At 41.3% G+C, this 17,953-nt stretch overlaps 1 protein-coding gene across 1 annotated transcript in view; it reads left to right on the top strand.

Annotated features, from left to right (window-relative positions):
- Positions 1 to 17,953, top strand: part of SEL1L3 (SEL1L family member 3) — a 124,663-nt gene that overhangs the window by 16,933 nt on the left and 89,777 nt on the right. The window contains exons 3-6 of the mRNA XM_037829527.1: positions 7,942 to 8,068; positions 9,718 to 9,839; positions 10,264 to 10,379; positions 12,873 to 12,931. Of these exons, the coding sequence (XP_037685455.1) occupies positions 7,942 to 8,068; positions 9,718 to 9,839; positions 10,264 to 10,379; positions 12,873 to 12,931 (424 nt within the window). The remainder of the gene's footprint in view (positions 1 to 7,941; positions 8,069 to 9,717; positions 9,840 to 10,263; positions 10,380 to 12,872; positions 12,932 to 17,953) is intronic.

Below are 17,953 nucleotides of genomic sequence, written 5' to 3'. Positions count from 1 at the left end.
ACGGCAGCCAGTGCCAAGTAGATCATACCGTCCCCTGCTTAGAGAATCTTCCAGTTCCTCCCATGTGGTTAGGATCAGCCCATGTGCCTTGCCGTGGCCTTCGTGATCTGGACTCCGTCCCCCTTTGCCTGCTTCTCATCCCCTGCCACGCTCCCCTGTGCCCACTTGCCCCAGCTGCATGGGGCTGCCTGCTTCCCCTTGAACATACCACAGTCACCCCTACCTTGGGACATTTGCAGGTACTGAGCCCTCCACCTGATGTGCCCTTCCTCCGCATCACTGCCCGGTGGCCCACTTCCCGCATTCACAGCCACCCCGCCTCCCCCCAGCCACCTCACCATCACCCCATCACTATCCACCTTTATTCTGCTTTACCTCCTTCACAGCCTGTCACCCTTGACACTGTAATCCAGTCTATTTAATTGAATATTTGTGTGTTGTCTGTGCCTCCTTCCATCCCCCCAACTAGAATACCTGCCCCATGAACCGAGGGTCCTTGTTGGTCTGTTCACTTTTGTGCCCCAGGTGCCCCGTGGCTGGCACATGGTGGCCTGTGGTGAGCACTTGTCTGTTGAGTGAGTGAATTCTCAGATCACAGGGAAGACAGCTTTCTCCCTTATGCTTATGTGTGAAGGTCCCAGTGTGACAATATCCCGATACCCCACGTGGGGCCATGTTGATGCATTGGGGAGGGAGAGGGGGATGATTAGGTTAGGGGGGCAGCTGGTGCCCTCCCTAGGGCCTGTCAGTCGTCCCCTGCACGTGCTCCCTAGGTTTGCAGGTAGGACTCTTTTCAGCCATGCCCATCCAGGCTGCAGGCTCCTGTTCGATGAGTCTTGCCAATGAGTCTCTCTTGCAACCACATGCAAGCTCACTTTGCCTTCGTAGTTTGAGGCTGTGATTCCCCCATCCTTATGCCTTTGCTAAAGCAGGTCCTTTTACCTGGAATAGCTGCCGTCTCTGCCCCCCTCCATCTCCTGTCCCCTATCATCCACGTCTTCCTGGCAAATGGTACCCGTATTTCAATAACCACTGCACATTTTCACCTCTCCCCACTCCCCTGCCCTGACAATCATAAATGAGTTCTCAACTCTCCAGATCAACCTTCTGGCTCTCAGAGCCTCTACTGGGAGCTCTTCTATGATGTTTATCACGTTCACTGGTTGAACACCTCTGATGTACTGATTACTGGTGACATGGTCCCTCTGATTAAGGTGGTTATGTGAGGGGTAAACACCATTACCAAATGTAACGGCCACTTCCCACTGGGCACTCACTGTGTCCCAGGCCTTGTGCTAAGTGCTTTATGTGGGTATTTAATTGAATCCCTCCAATACACTACTGCTATATTTACAGAGGAGGAAACTGACTCAGAGAGTCAGAGTAACTTGTTCACAGTCACACAGCTATTAATGTTGGAGCTGGGATTTGAACCCAGGTAGTTTGGTTCCCAGATCCCACATGTAATCATTAGACTTTACTGCTGGATGGTGTCACAGAGCTGTTTATTTTTTTATTGTAAGTCATTCATTGAAAAAAGTTACTGAGCAACCTTGATGTGCTAGGCACTTTGCTAGATTTCTTGACAGAGGAAGTGACATTTGAACAGAGACTTTAAGGATGAGCCGAGTTTTCACAGTCAGAAGAACTGAGGGAAGGGCAGCCAGGCAGAGGGGAAAGGAGGAGATGTGGCACAGAGAGGGGAAAACGCAGCCCAATGGGGAAATGGTGACGAGCTTACATGCCTCGGTGTGTCAGGATGGCAAATAGGTTCCAACTTGTGTGCCAGCCCCAGTTGGCTGAGCCTAGTGTTGAGAAGGCTTCTGAGGCTGAGTCTGGCTTAGTGAGGAGGAGTGTGGTGAGGAGCACTTGTCATGTCTGCAGGGTGGCAGTGTGGAGAGGCAGGTGTGTCCTCTATCTGTTCACAGCAGAATTGCAGGTGTGGGATGGGTCATTCAGGATGTAAGACTGGAAGGGCAGGTTGGGGCCATGCTTCAAAGGTTCTTAAACGCCATGCCAGGGGGCGTTAAAAATTCTTCTCGTGTGTGGCTATGAGAACATTTCTCTGCTCCCGGATCAGAAACTCTGGGGGAATGTGGCAGTCTCCTTCTTTTACAGTCTCTTTTTCTTTCACTAAAACTTCATTCTCATCTTCAGATCCAATAGATTGGACATGCGATTTCCTATAACAAAATTCCATTACAACAAAGTGATCGAAGGTTAGGTCAGGTTGTTGGAGCCAGGATTTACCTGTTTTTGTGAAAATGTGGCTGGAGTTTTCAATCAATGACATGACACGGCTATACTTTTTTCTAATTATAGGAGTTATATATTTGGCACTTTCAGAAAAAAAAGACTTAGTTCCTTCTTTCCCCTCAGTAAATCGTGGTAGTCTGGATTTTTCAGTAATAACACTAATGAATGCCTATCATCTGCATTGCCGTTTACAATTTTCAAAGCACTTTCTCTATGCACATTGTCTCATTAAATCCTCACAATAGTCCCATGGGAAAGACAGTATTATTCTCATTCTCTCCTTATTTAGGGGAACATTCGGGCTCAGGCAGCTTGTTTTACTGGAGTCCAAGCCTTTCTGAGTCTTTCGGCTTTGTCTGCCACCTCTCTGAAATATGCTAATACAGCCCTAGCCCAGCTTCTAAATTAGAAGGAATGATTCCTTTAAGTGGAATTTTTACCCATGTGAATCATCCTGCTTTCCTCATCCACTGGACTTTGCCTCTTTGGAGCGGATCGGCTGCACTGCACGGCCACGGAAGCCCAGGGCATGGAGGCCTTGAGATGCAGTTGGTTCCTTCTCCCTGCCTGCAAGGAAATGCTTGGGGATTTTGTTCCATGTTCCTGCTAGGAAATTTGAATAGAGTGAAAGGGTTTATGGGGAAGACTAAACTTCTCTCTGACCCTGGTCCTCTAGCCCTTTCCCAGGGGCAACCTCAGTAGCAATAGATTCTTGTATCTCCTTCCAGAAATGTTCTGAGCATATATAAGCATTAAATTGAGAGAAAGGATGGGAGGATTCTACAAACTCTGTTCTGCCCCTATTAACAATACAGTAAAGATTTTTCTGTATCAGTACATATTGTGCAACCTCATTCTTTTCAATAGCTGCTTACCATTCTGTTGCTTGCCAGGCCATAATTTATTTGACCTGTCCTCTGCTGATGGCTATGCAGGTCATTTCTAGTCCATTTCTCTGAAAACAAGGCTTCACTGAACATCCTTGTCTTTGTGCACACATATGAGGATGTTTGGAGGATAAATTGCTAGGAGTGGAATTTATGTTATCCTTAACACCCTGGTAGTGAATATTCCACAGACTTCCTTAGTAACCCACTTCACCACTGTTTTGGTTTGCTAAACCTGCTAGAATGCAGTATACCAGAAATGGATTGGCTTTTATAAAGAGGATTTATTAGGTTACAAATTTACAGTTCTAAGGCGATAAAAGCATGCAAACTAAGGCATTGACAAGAGAGTACTTTCACTGAAGAAAGGCTGATGGCATCCAGAACACCTCTGTCAGCCGGGAAGGCACGTGGCTGGTGTCTGCTGGTCCTTTGCTCCTGGGTTGCATTACTTTCAGCTTCTGTTTCCAGTGGCTTTCTCTTTAAGCATCTGTGGGTTCTCACTTAGCTTCTCTGAGGCAAACTCTGGGTTTCGTCTCTTAGCTTAGCGTCTCCAAATGTCTGCCTGCATCTCCAAGCGTCTAGGTCTGTGTCGGCTCTGAGCTGTCTCTCTTTCCCTGAGCCTTCTTAGGGACTCCAGTAAACTAATCAAGACCCACCTTGAATGGGCAGGGTCACATCTCCATGGAAATAATCTAATCAAAAGATCCCACCCACAATTGGGTGGGTCATATCTCCATGGAAACAACCTAATCCAAAGATCCCACCCATAATATGTCTGCCCCCACAAGAGTAGATTAAAAGAACATAGTCTTTTATGGGGTACATAACAGATTCAAAGCAGCAAAACCACCTAGCATCCTTTTTGGGTAAAGTTCTCACCTTAATCACAGATGATAGCAGGTGGAGTTTTATGTTCTCTGGCTTCAGCTTTAAAGAAAATTAAACACTGGGTCGTCACTGCCTTTTTAATGTCCTGGATTTGGGGAGCTTGACTGAGATAACTGCTTTCTGGCTTTACTTCTCCAAGTTGAAAAATCTTAGCTTCTTTTCCCCCAGATTCCACTTATAGGTTTTTAGGCACAGACTTACCTTATGTCAAGTTTATCTCTAACTTCTCCCCATCTGGGCTGACGATCTTGGCTGCACCACTGTGGCATGTTTGAAACACATCCTGATAGGGCTTTGTCACATGAAAATGGGACTTTCCCTGGGGCAAGGTGTGTGTTGAGATTCTGATCACTTGGCCAAACCACAGAGTGCTCTAGGTGGTTCCCCCCATTCAGGGGTGATAATCAAAATACTTAAAACCCAGTAAGAGGTCTGGGTGCATCAGCAGTCTTGCTGGGTGCTGGTCTTAGGGCTGAAACAGAGTAGGGTGGAGGCCCCTGCTGAGCAGGCTCTCCCTTAAAGGATGGCACAGGGTGGGTGATGAAGCCTTGGAGGGTTCAAGGCAGCTTGAGTGATAAATGATCGATCAACCAGGATGGAAATATGTCAACATTTTAAAAACCAGTCCAGCTGCCCAGAATGGCTATGAATGGCTATGAATATCAGCCATGGTACTCTGGACGGACGTGTGAGATGTGTTGTGGTTTCATAGAAAGCTCATTGGTTTGTAGTGGAAAGCCCTGGGGTGGAATCCCAGCTAAGCCTCTTTCTTATTAGTTGTGCAACCATCAGTGATCACTAACTCATTTTTCTCATGTCCAAAATATCTAATATCTAATGCCTCTTCCTGCTTTAAAAGTTGAGGAGCTAAAACAAACAAGATGGTTAGGGGGTGGATTCCAGACATGAACGGTTTTCTTGGCATTTTCTATTTGTGTCTTAGTGATGCCTTTTTCCTACCTGACTTCGTCATTTAAGAAAAGTCAAAGGAATGGATTTGGGGGAAGGATCTGAGAGAAGAGAGCCTATTGTGTGGCTTAGGCAGCATGGGGGCACATCACAGAATTGTGGGAAGTGTGGGGAGAAAGGGAGACAGATTCAAATCCTGTCTCGGCTATAACTATATCCATTCAGTCATTCATCGAAAATGTATGAAACCCCTATCGTGTGCTGGGTGATGTTCTAAGCTCTGGGGGTAGCATAGTGAATGGAGTAAAGTCCCCACCCTCATGGAGCTTGCATTCTAGAGGAAATTGGGCGAGCCACTTAACCTCTTTCAATCTAGGTTTTGCTACCCGCAAATCCACTAATGGCCTATAGCACTGGTTCTACATTACTGCACATTCTGCTACCCGTGGCACACATGACTAATCGATCACAGAACTCACTCCAGGCAGCCCCAGTGAGTTTATCAGACTTGTTACTAGAAGGAAAACCTATATTTTATCCTGGGCCAGATGAATTCTAAAGCCCTTTCTAGCTCTAAAATTTCATTCTTGTTAATTACCTGTGATTATAATGGGAAGAAAATATCACACTGAAGGAAAACTATGAAAGAACTCCAAATTACAGAACTATTGGAGCTACAGAGTTTTACAGGAAAACCACCATTACTTTGGTTTCGCTGGGGACAAAAGGGTTGCGTTTTTGTAAAAGTATTTTAGATCTTTGGGTCTTAGGTTTTCCCTCCACAGCTGCAACTTTTCCTGTTCGACTTGCTTCACTTTGATCCTTGGGTTCGGCAGAGGCTCATCAACATTCACTTTCAACTCCTTTTGCTTTGGAAACCTCCTTTTCACTTGTATCAGGTTGGGCAGAATCAAATCCTGTTCATTTTGATCAATGTTTCTGTACATGCTAGATAACAATTGCTAGCAGAAGGATTCGTAGGGGTCTAAGGTGGCCATCTGGCCTCATGCTCCACTCAACACAGTGAAAGACCCAGCAAGGTTGAGCCAATTTCAGCCTCTTGCTAATTTCCTCCCAGATTCCAAAGACATCCTTGCAGTATTTCCTTTCTAACAGCCCCCATGCCTATGCCTACATCCATGATCGATCAGCTGGTCCAGTCTGCCCAAACTGAGCTCAAATTGTAAAGGAAAAAAAGGTTTGAAGTGTTTCTATTGGAATCAACAATTCCACCCTTTTGGATTTACAAATGTATCTCTACCTGTAACAAGGCAGGTAGATTTGTGGACATTGACTAGGGAAAAAGTGGCTTATTTAGTCTTATTAAATACTATTGAATATATACTTGGGGCCTGAGAGTCCTATGGAGATTCAATAGGTTCCTCTCTCTCTATTAAAACTTTTTTTTTTTTTCTTTTGGGGAGCTAGAGCGGGGATGTCCAGCCCCAAGGCTGAGGCTTCCATAATTTGTGATATTGGCATTTGGTGACCTGTGCAGAAGTCAACTCTTCCCTCTCTAGGAAGCCCAGGATAGACTGTTTCCACCCTTTAATCATGGATATTTAAACTAAGGAGTATTTTTTTTTTTTTTTTTTTGAAATAAAGTCAAAGTTACATGAACAGTTGCAAAAACAATACACAGAATTCCATCATAATTAAGGAGTATTTTAAGAAAAAGAAAAGTGTTGTTTATTCTTAGGTTGAGTTACGGGAATTTTTTAAAATTTATTTAAAAGAAACCTCATACTTATCCTTGCTTAAAGCACTAGGTATTAAGTATAGATGAAATAAATCAGTTCTCCTTTTAAGACTTTGTCATGGATGAAAAATAATTCTCCCACATCTGTAAAAAAAGTGGAGGCCTACACGGTGTGACTGTGTGATTGGAAAAGTCTGTGGCTCACACTCCCTTTATCCAGTGTATGGACAGATGAGTAGAAAAACGGGGACAAAAGTAAATGAGTAATAGGGGAGGAGGAGGGATATGAGAAGTTTTGGTTATTCTTTTTTGCTTTTATTTTTAGTCTTATTTTTTGGAGTAATGAAAATGTTCAAAAATTGTAGAGATGAATGCACAACTACATGATGATACTGTGATCAATTGATTGTACACTTCAAATGATTGTATGGTATGTGAAATATCTCAATGAAATTGCATTAAAAAAAAAGTGGATGCCTCTCCAGTTTTACTGGGTATGATAAGGAATTTTTGCCTAGTATAATGTGTTGACCATATGGGGAAAGTCTGCATGAAAGAAAAGAAATGGTATGTTTTAAGAGCTTGGATACTGACACCAGACTGTGGGTTTGAATCCCAGCTCCACCTGTCTCTTTTTTTCATCTGTTAAATGGGGATGATAGTAGAACCTACTTCATAGGTTGTTGTGAAATTAAATGAAATAATTCCTGAAGTGTGCTTAGCGTATTACCTGGCTTACACTAAGTGTTAAAAACTTTTGGTTATTATTTTGGCAACTTTTCCTCCATTTCCTCATCTGTAGAATGGAGATAATCATGAGGATTAAATGAATTAATATATGCAAAATGTTTATAGCAGCGTCTGGCCCATAGTGAGTCTACAGAACTGTTAACTTATTATTATTATACAAACTCAAAGTGTTTTCCTTAGCATTAGGAGAGCAGTATGCAAATGGTTGAGCGCATAGAATCCTGAGTTTGAAATAAAAAATTATTACTTCTGTGACCTTAGGCAAATTATTTCACCTTCTCTGAGCCTCAGGCTTTTCATCTGTAGAATGAGAGTAATAATAGAATCTACTTTACAGGGTTGTTATGAAAATTAATTGCCATAGTCCCTGCAAAGTGCTAAACATGATGCTTGCCCCATATTAAGTGTTCAATAAATGTCGGCTAATATCTTTAGACTATTTCATTTAAATGTTTTGTTGGAGCTGGGCAGTGGGTTCCAGGAAGAATGCAATTTGCAAAGTGTTGCTTTTCCGGCAATAATTGAAGGTATCTATTTTGCTGTTTGCAGATGTGGTCACCCTCCTGGGCTTTCTCTATGCCTCCAGTGGGGAAAACACAGGCATTGTGAAGAAGTTCCTAAGGTTTCACAACAGAGAGCTGGAGGCTACACGACGCCAAAGGACGGACTACCCAGTGTAAGGATGGGCGGAAGATGGGGGCTGGTTGGGAGTGCTCTTTTAATCCGAGAACCAGACCCAGGCCAGTGAAAGCCTTTAGGAGGAGGCCAACCTGTTTTTTTAGGAGGACATATCTTTGTAATGTGCTTTGGAAAAATATTGAGGTTAACGCAGCTTAGAATTCCTGAGCCTGGAAATCTCAAAATTTTCTTTGGTTGTACCTGAATTTAGCCATCTTCAGGTGGCCTTAAGACTTATATATGTCGGTCCTGTGTAGAGGAGCAAGGTTTTGAGTCCTGAGGCCTTGCAAGGTTTCAGGACCAGTCAGCCAAAGCCAGCCTTGCAACCTTTGCTTTGCCTTTTTCTGTCTTGGAAGATTGGATGAACTGCTTGAAGTCTCACAACTTTTGATCTCCTCCATCGATTTTGGCAAAACCCATCTATATTTTTTTCCTTCCACTGAATTGAAGATGCTGAAAATGGTGCCTGGTTCACCCTCAGACCGGATGGATTTAGCAGAGTGATTTAATTCTTCCCATGCTGCTGGCTGTAGAAAGATCTTGAGTCATTTTACTGCGCGTATGTTCTTGCTAAGCTTCCTTGTAATAACTTATCTTCATGAGCTTGCTCAGCTGGGTGGGTCAGGAGGGAGCTGCATGGCACCATCTGTTTGCATATCTTACTACTGATTTGGAGGCTCGAGTATAAAGCCCAGAATAGTCTAAAGGATTTGCTTAGATATATCCCCAAAGAATCCGGGACCACTGTCGCTTTAACCCAAACTGTGAATTGGTAACCAGGGTAAATAGAGAACTTGATGTGTTTATTTGACTTTGTTTCAAGTCTAATGTGCAAAATGCCATTACTCTCAGCTTCTCATCTTTGAGCTGCTGGTTCTTAGCACAATGTATGGCACTTAATAGATAGTCAGCAAATGTTTGTTGAATGACTGAATAATCACTTGATGGATTACATGTGTCTCAGTTAAGTGGGCAACTGTCATTTTATTCTCACTCCACAAATCACAAACTTAAAATATTTTTATTTTCAGCTAAAAGAGCCCCAGTCCAGGAATGGAATAAATATGTCATTCGCTCCATACTGGTTAGCCAAAAATGTGTTACCAAACAACCTAATGTGTGCATTAAAATAATATATTTGTGTCCCGATTATCATAAAGCGATGCCATTTCACAATTTATTACATTTTTCTACCTTAGAGCTTTTATTTTTGACAAAAATGAAATTGCTCAAAAAGCCCTAATTATATTTTTTCTTTTAATCATTGAAATTAGGATAGCTTCTTATCAAATCACCTCTTATTAAAATCCAGATTTTTATTCTACATCTGGCTTTATAAGCCTTAATCAAGAATTCAAATGGCAAGCATGTGAGATTCTCGAAGAGGCACAGAAACTGTTTTTGGTGCAAGGTAGAATGTCTGCTAGTTTTATCCAATGATGCTTAACTCCTGCCTGTTGCAGTTACTATAACTACCTCCTTTGTCTCAAAAATCAGGCCTTGCAAGCTGATCTTCCATGATGAACACCAAGGCAAATTCAACCCTTCATTGGAAAGAAAGCAGTTTACTTGGTTGTTGTTAACTATAATTACCCGCTCTTAGATGATAATAATCAGCAGAATTTTTTTACCCCCACACTCTTATAGGTTTACGGTTTCATTGTGGCTTTATTTACTCCATTATTGCAAAGCCAATCTCTGTGGGATTCTGTACTTCGTTGATTCTGATGAGATGTATGGCACACCTTCTATATTTCTTACTGAGGAGGGTAAGTATAAAACAGAACCTTTAAAACAACAGTGTGTCCTGTATTTTATTCATGATTGTTCTGTAAACCCACAACCTCTCTAATTAAAACAAAACAAAACTGTACTGTGATTTTTTTTAACGCTTTATCGGCAGATGCGTCTCTCTAGAATAATGAAGATATTTTTCAATGTAACAGTTCATTGAGAGTGATGGCTTCCAAGTGTGAGCTTCAAATTAAATTTTTTTTTTTTCTGGAAACTTAAAACAAGTGTCTTACTTAAAAAGGAATGCATTCATGGGTTTTTTGTTTTCCTTGTTTTCATTCAACAGGAGGAGGAATGTGATTTAGTCTTGTAGCTTCTTAGAATAATTGAGAAGATTTAGCCATCATTCACTTCTAAGTATTTTTCTGTCATTTTCATGAGCTTTCATTTTCCTTTTAGGCCACTTGCATATTCAAATGCATCTTGTCAAAGGAGAAGACCTTGCTGTGAAAACTAAATTCATCATACCTTTGAAGGAGTGGTTGCGACTGGATATATCTTTTAATGGAGGCCAGGTATCTGTATGCCCACTCCATCATTTAATTGTGTTATCAGCATTGTCACTCAAAGTTTGACATTGTTCTCAAGTCAGGGAGCAACAAAATCTGCAAAAGCAAATTTGTGGTAAATGATACTCTTTATAACTAAACACCTTGTAAATCAAACAGATTTTATTCATGGAAGTTTAGATCATAAGAATCCCATCCCATTCAATCAACTTTTAAAGTGCATCTTTTCACTATATTGTGCATGAGGAAATAATATAGCCAGCTATATAGGCAGAGTGATCTGAGCAACTCAGTCCTTTTCTCTAGGGAGATGGGCTGTGTGGAGATAAATGTTAAAAGAGCGTTGGGCATATTTATATAGTGTTATCAGATCTGCAACTTTCTTTTATTTTTTTTAAGGGGATTTTTTGGTTAGTTGAGCCAAGAAATGGCTTAACTGCTTTTGGCAGTTGAAACAACTGCTTGTATTTGGCATTAAACAGACCAACAATAACCAGCAAACATGATAATTCATGATAATTCTGATGGGATGGAGGTCTTTATCAACTTTGTACCATAAAACACTGCACATAATGGTTTCAGACTCTCACGACATAGACTATGGATTATGGAAAATCTGTTGTTATAATTGAAGACAATTTCATTTATTGATATACCTAATGCCAGTTTGTGCTACTTTTTCCTGGTTAGTTCATTTTCTCACCAGCTTTTCTTACTGATTTGCGATTTTTCTGTACCAAATGGGAAGAGACGTTCTGTTTGTCTTGTGTTATTAGATGATGCCCAGTCTTCCCTTGGTGTTTTGGTTTAACACATTTGTTTTTTTGGAAGAGAAAAGAAATCAGGTCAGTCCTTCTTGCCTTCCTGAGAGGGATTTGGAAAGTGTTAGCTGGGATCTTTTGAATGTTTGTTTCCTTAAAATAGTATCAGGTGACCTGGTCCATGGTTCAGCCTCCCATCTATAGGAGAGGTGGGATGGCATTGTAGCTTGGGGGCTGTTTTCTCCTAAGGGAGGTCAGCTCCATGCTATGTGTCACTTTGACAGGTATCAAATCATTGGAGCAAATTCACTAATCTTATTTCGCCCCTGCTATTTGCAGGGCACTATACTCAGGGAGCTTATGGATTATTTATGGAAATAGCATTAAGCAGGTGAAGGGATGTCATAAGGCAAGCTTAATTGCCAAATGATTTATATTGATTTGTAAAAGGGAAACAGCCCGTCATGCTGAGATGCTCAGGAAGAAGGTTCCTATGAATAGGTAGAATTTGGATGGGGAGGGGAGAGAACATTCCAGTACATCCAGGGGAGATAGCAGATAAACCAGTTTGACCAGAGTAGAAATTTGCAGACTGTAGAAAACTAATAGAAGAGAAAATGTGGAGAATCTTGAATATCAAGGAATTTGAGCTTCAAATTGCAGGGCAATAGCGCATCTGGGAAGATTTTTTGAGAAGACAAGTACAATCAAAATAGTCCTTTAATTAAAAAGACTGATGTTAGTTTGAGTACATGGTAGGGGTAAAGCAGGAGAGAGGAATTAGGGAGAACAGATGGAATGGGAAGAAAGAAGTAGACTTCTGTTCATTTAAAAGTTCTCTCAAACAATCTTCTCCTTTCTTTCTGTCCCAGCTGGTCTCCCGAAACAATACTTAGTGCTTTCCTACACAAGGCCCAAGTCTGTGGTGGGACTGCCACGCTCGCTGCTTTGACTCTGTGGACAAGTGGATTAAATTAAGTGGCTGGTTTAGTGAAATGGCTGGTTTGAGTCATTCTTTTCACTGAACCGACATGTTATATGGCTGAAGTGGGTTGGTTTTAATGGGTTAGTTTGTCTTTCGCAGACATGGTGGTGTAGTCACATCTTTGGGAATCTAGTCAGGCCAGCAAATGTTTCCCAAGTACGTGCTCTGTGCCAACACTGGGGGAATAATAGTGGCCCCTTAACGCCAGGGGCTTGTGCTATAGTCCAAGAAATGAGATAGCTAACAATGTTCGTGACAAAAAATATTGTCACTGTCTGAATGAGAGTGACAATTTTCAGGGCTTACAGGCCTGGAGAAGAGGATGGGAAGCACCAATGTAGAAACATGTACTGCACCAATCTTATCTTTCCCCCTAAGGCGCTCATGGAATTAGAGTAAAAATTTGAAAACTCGTCCTAATATCTTACACATTTCTCTGTCTTTCTGTGCAAGAAGCTTTTAAGCACAAATGCCTCAAATTAAATTTTGGCTTGGAGTTTGGAAGTATCCGAAACCCACTGAGGGAAACTGTATTGTGGATATTTCTCACCACATCGAGTCATCTAGGGAAGCTTAATTTCTTAAGTCTTAAAATATCCACAGGGCTGGTAAACTGTTAATTTTATTTTGCAGAAACTGATCAGGCAAAAGACTATCCAGCACATTTTATGAGTAATTGTACCAAGGACTGTATGTATGATGTGGGGTATGGAGGCATAATTGATCCTTGTATATTGATCTCTCCCAACATAGATTGTAGTTACTACCAGCATTGGATATGATTTGAAAAGCTACCATAATCAGACCATTAGGTAAGTGCGATTTTTCTTCTTATTCAGAATTTTGCAGGATGAGGGTTAAGGAACTTTCATACTTAGCTCTCAAACCTAATGTTATTTCCACACCTCCTTGTTCAGCTTTCTGAAGCTTGGGCTGTGCTCTGCCCTGAGCTAGTCTTTGTACTTTTTTTTTTTTTTTATAACTGTGCATGTACTCTCCTGTTCCCATCCCCACTTTTTCCTTAGCAGGAGACACTAGTTCTCTCTCCCAATCTCATAATTTCTTTCCTTTCATGGCTCTTTATAATTCATTTCTTTGAAAATGATCTTCTATGAAGGATTCTGGAAATTAAATCAAAGGATTAATGTCATTCCTTGAGAATGGTTGGTAAGTTTGGCCCAGTGTAAAATATAAAAGCAGACAGTCTTGATATTTATGTTTATAATCTAAATTCTAAATGTATGCAGCTATTGAAATTGGTGTAACTTTTCATCCTCCTCTAACCATTTCTCATGACAGGTGCAGAAACTGAGAATTGTTCCCCTTGCCTGGTATTTCATAATTTCATAATTTGCTTCTACATCCGCATGTGTATAATACTGGGTTTTATAGGGCCAGAACCACAGCTCAAGCTTCTTTAGGAACTCAGGATACCTTGTCATAGCTAATATATGGTTTAAGAATAAGTCTAAAGAACAGAAACAAAAATCACTGGCTTTGTATGTATAATTTAAGAAAATATACCTGGACTGAGCATTCATTTCCTCCAGTCCAGCCTTCAGTCATGTCACTGCAGCAAGCAGAAACCCGCCTCTAACCAAGCTTGATCCACTTGGAATCCCACACAAGTCCAGTTCTCTTTAACAGAGATTATAAAAGAAAGGAAAAGAAGGGGAATGGAGGACAGGGCAATAAAGGAATATACAGACTATATTCCCCCCTGCCCCCCATTTCTGGTTTACATTTAAATCAAACATTCCTTTTGGGCTCTGGGCACATAGAACTATTCTTATTTTCAAGACTGGATTAAAGGATTAGTGCTATATAGGAAGGCGAAAGATGTGTCATTGTGTAACCTGCAAAGAGAAAGTCAAGGGGTGACTTGATAGCTATATTGAAGCAGAAAGGTTGAAGCTTAGAAACAAAGCAAAAGTCTTGAAATGCCCCAAGTTGGATTTAGATCAGGCAGAGAGAATTCGACAGATATGAGTTTTATTATCTAACAGGTGGCTGTGGAATCTTCTCGAAAGAGTTCCAGAATTGGAAAAGCCTGAGAGGTCTATTTGGAGAGGTAGACGGTCCACAGCTCCTAGTGCCGTGTTGTGTGAAGTGGGCCCCAGAAATGAAGGGTTTACGTTTCTGGGTGTGAGTCTAAAATAGCAGCTTCTGCTTTTTCCTCTAACCCCTCCCTCAACCCCAGGACATTTTTGACAAACTGATTGAATCTCATACGCCTCTTTTCATCTTCTATGTAAGGCCTCCTTTTTCTCTTAATTCTCCAAAATCTAGAGGCGGACATGACTGAACTAGACAGAAATCAGGGTATGATCCGGGGCTGGAACTGGGGTGAGGCTAGTGAAGCCCGTACCTGGGGCGCAAAATCTAAGGGAGTACCAAAAACTCGGAATCATGTTAGTTTTAATACAGCATTTAAAAAAAATCAGAATTAATAACAAAAATCCATACGGAACACATACCTGCATTTTAAATGAAGAGAGCATATAAGATTCTAGGGATCAAGTATATACCTATTCGACATCCCAGTTAGAAGCACTGAAAGGACTCCTTATCTGGTGGTCCTGGCAGTCCCCAGACCCAAGAGTACCGTCATATTCCTGGGACTAGGCCATCAACAACTGAAGAGTTAATGCTGTGCCCAGTAAGTGTCCAGACCGCCACCCATTTCTGTGTTTCTGTTCTGATTGGCCAATGTTCCTAGGGGTTTCCGTCATTAGGTATCTTTCATCTCTGTCCTGCCAGGAGCTCCACTTTCAGAGTAGACAAACCAGTAAACTGAACATCCGCTATTTCTGGTTTACTGGCTATAGGTGACAAGGAAAGCCTCTTACCCCCCTTTTTATTTGTTCTTATAATGTAAACAGAATGATAGCTGTGATCCCACATAGGTGGTACAGAAAGATCAATAATTAAGTGCTCAGGAATGAGGAGCTACAAGCAGATGCAATATTGTTGATAACAACTGCAGACCTGTATCATATGAAATCCATCCATCCATCCATCTGTCCATCTATTCATCCATCCGTTTGTCCATATGTCCATCCATCCAACGTATTTATTGAGCATTGACCATGGACCAGCCACAGTGCTCTACTGTGGGGATAAAATGATAACCAGAATGCAGCCCTTGCCTTCATGGAGCTAAAAAATCTAGTATGGAGACAGAGATTAAACAAATAAGTTCACAAATAAATGTAAAATTACAAACTACGGTGAAGGCTTGTGAAGGAAACAAATAGGATGGCTTGACAGAAAATAACAAGAGGGTCGGAATTTAGAGGAGGTCAAGGAGGGTCTTTTCTTGGGCGAGAAGAGCTGATTTGAGGCTCTATGTCTCCCTATGAAAGAGACCTGAGCTGGAGTGATTTCCTGAGTTGAGTGAGACCTATTTAATGATGTCAGTGATTCTTTCAGGCTTCTGGTGCTCTGTGGTAATAAACCACAGCATTCTCCTATGTCCAGATAAGAGTAAAGATTGTTTGCCAGCATGTCTGGGGTATTTGAAAGGGACTGGCTTGGGCTTTGGAAGAATCTAGTTCAGCTTTTATGTCAACGAAATTGACGACCATCAAACAATGCATAGTGCAAGGAATTTCTTGCTTCTCTGCATTCTTTTTACTATTTTTTTTTAAGAGCTCTTTTTGTGCAGCCATTCAGAATTTTAGAGGAGAAAATGTAGCGGCATTGATGTAGATGGAGACCAGTCTGGACAATTGGTTGATAATAATGACAATGGAAAAATTACAGTCCAGGGGCATAGGGACCAAGTAAATTATTGATGAGTTGAAATTTGGATTAAAGCAAAGATCTGTAAAAATAGATAATTACCTTGAACACTGTATTTTAATTTAAAAAATTTGTAAATGTACATTCCTTTGCCAATCTTTTGAGATAGTGCCATTCCTCGGCATAGGGAGATGCTGTTTGGATTTCCTGTTATCTTCCTGCATTGATGATGCCTACTTTCAGTCTCCTCCAAGTGAGAAAGAAAACAAAGACACTTGCAAAATAATCAGAGCCCAAGATCTATCTTGTTTTTTCAATCTCTTTTTCTAAACTTTCATGATTGTCCTAAATCCACCACATTTTTTTTTTCTTTGCTGAGGCTATCCAATAGCTTAGTTGTTTTTTTTAAATTTTAACTGAAAAAACTTTTTTTTCTTCACTTCATCTTAGTTATTACAGAAAACAAGCAACTCTTTCTTCCTTACTCATGTATCATTGGATTGCATAACATTTCATTAAATTGTATAACTGCAATGACCATACAATTGACCTTAACAGGTTTGAGAATAAACGCATTTTGTTCTTACCAGGCATATAACTCAAGAGGTGGGAGCAGAAGTCCAATGGGGAACTCAATGAGTAACACTAACTGTAGCTACAATGGGTCAGGCACTGTTGTAAATGCTTTATTTCTAGATTAGCTCATTTAATCCTCCCAAGAACCCTATATGGCAAGAACTATAATTATCCCCATTTTAAATGGAGAGACTAAGGCTCCAGAGAGTAGCTTCCAGTCACAAGCATCCAGCATGTCGAGAGCATCTAGTCCATTTTGCACAGCAGTGGGGACCATCAAGTAAGCTGGTGAGCAGAAGCATTGCTCAGTATCCACTGAGTGCCAGGTACCGTCTTACAAAGGTTTTTGCAATGGATCATCAAAGAAGGTTGTTCATGTCTTTCGAAGGTCTTTAAAAACAGACTCAGTACATAATTCTCAGGCTGATAACTTTGTGGTCCTACCTGAAAAAAAAAAAAAAAAAATAGGAAGAGGCCATCATCTTCTGGTGGCCCTTCCAAGCCTGAGATTCTGAAAGGCAAGATATCAGGAGATGAAGCATTTCTTTTCCATTTTGGTTGCTGATTTCTAGGGTATCACTCTTCTTGCTGTCAGTTGCTGTTGTCAGAGGGGGCCCATTTCTTCACCCCTTCTTGCTTCTTCTCCAGCCGGGTGCATGTGTGAGGGGTTAGGTTCTTTTTTTTTAAATTCAGTTTTATTGAGATATATTCACATACTATACAGTCATCCAAAGTGTGCAATCAGTTGTTCACAGCACCATTATATAGTTGTGCATTCATCACTACAATTACTTTTTGAACATTTTCAGTACTGCAAAAAAAAAAAAAAAAAAGAATAAAAATTAAAGTAAAAAAGAACACCCCAAACATCCCATCCCCCATCCTTCCCTATTACTCATTTACTTTTTGGCCCCATTTTTATACTCATCTGTCCATACACTGGATAAAGGGAGTGTGAGTCACACCGTGTAAGCTGTATAGTTACACAGTCGTCTTCAAGTATCAAGGCTACTGGGCTGCAGTTCAACAGTTTCAGGCATTTCTTTCTCGCTATTCCAATACACTAAAAACTAAAAAGGGATATTTATATAATACCTAAGAATAACCTCCAGAATGACCTCTCGACTCTGTTTGAAGTCTCTCAGCCACTGAAACTTTATTTTGTTTCATTTCTTATCCCCCTTTTGATCAAAAAACCTTTCTCAATCCCACAATGCCAGGTCCAGGTTCATCCCCAGGAATTATGTCCCACGTTGCCGGGGAGATATACACCCCTGGGAGTCATGTCCCAAGGAGTCAGGTCTTTGCTAACAGAAAGCCCATCCCTTCTCCTGGAATGACAGTAAATTGCCTGGTCTCTGATCCAACAAGCTGGTCACTTGCTTTGTCCCACTCTGTCCACGTCACCCTGGCCCATGGATCCTGCAGCTCACTGGGCTCCTGGCGGCCTCCCTGGCATTGTTTTCCTTCCTTGTGCTTCCATCTGCTTTCTGTGTGCCCTGGCTCTTCTCTTT

Source organism: Choloepus didactylus, chromosome 3 (assembly GCF_015220235.1).
Source record: "Choloepus didactylus isolate mChoDid1 chromosome 3, mChoDid1.pri, whole genome shotgun sequence".
Lineage (NCBI taxonomy): Eukaryota > Metazoa > Chordata > Mammalia > Pilosa > Megalonychidae > Choloepus > Choloepus didactylus.
Note: the sequence above shows the minus strand (reverse complement) of the source record. Positions and strands in the feature narration are given on the sequence as shown.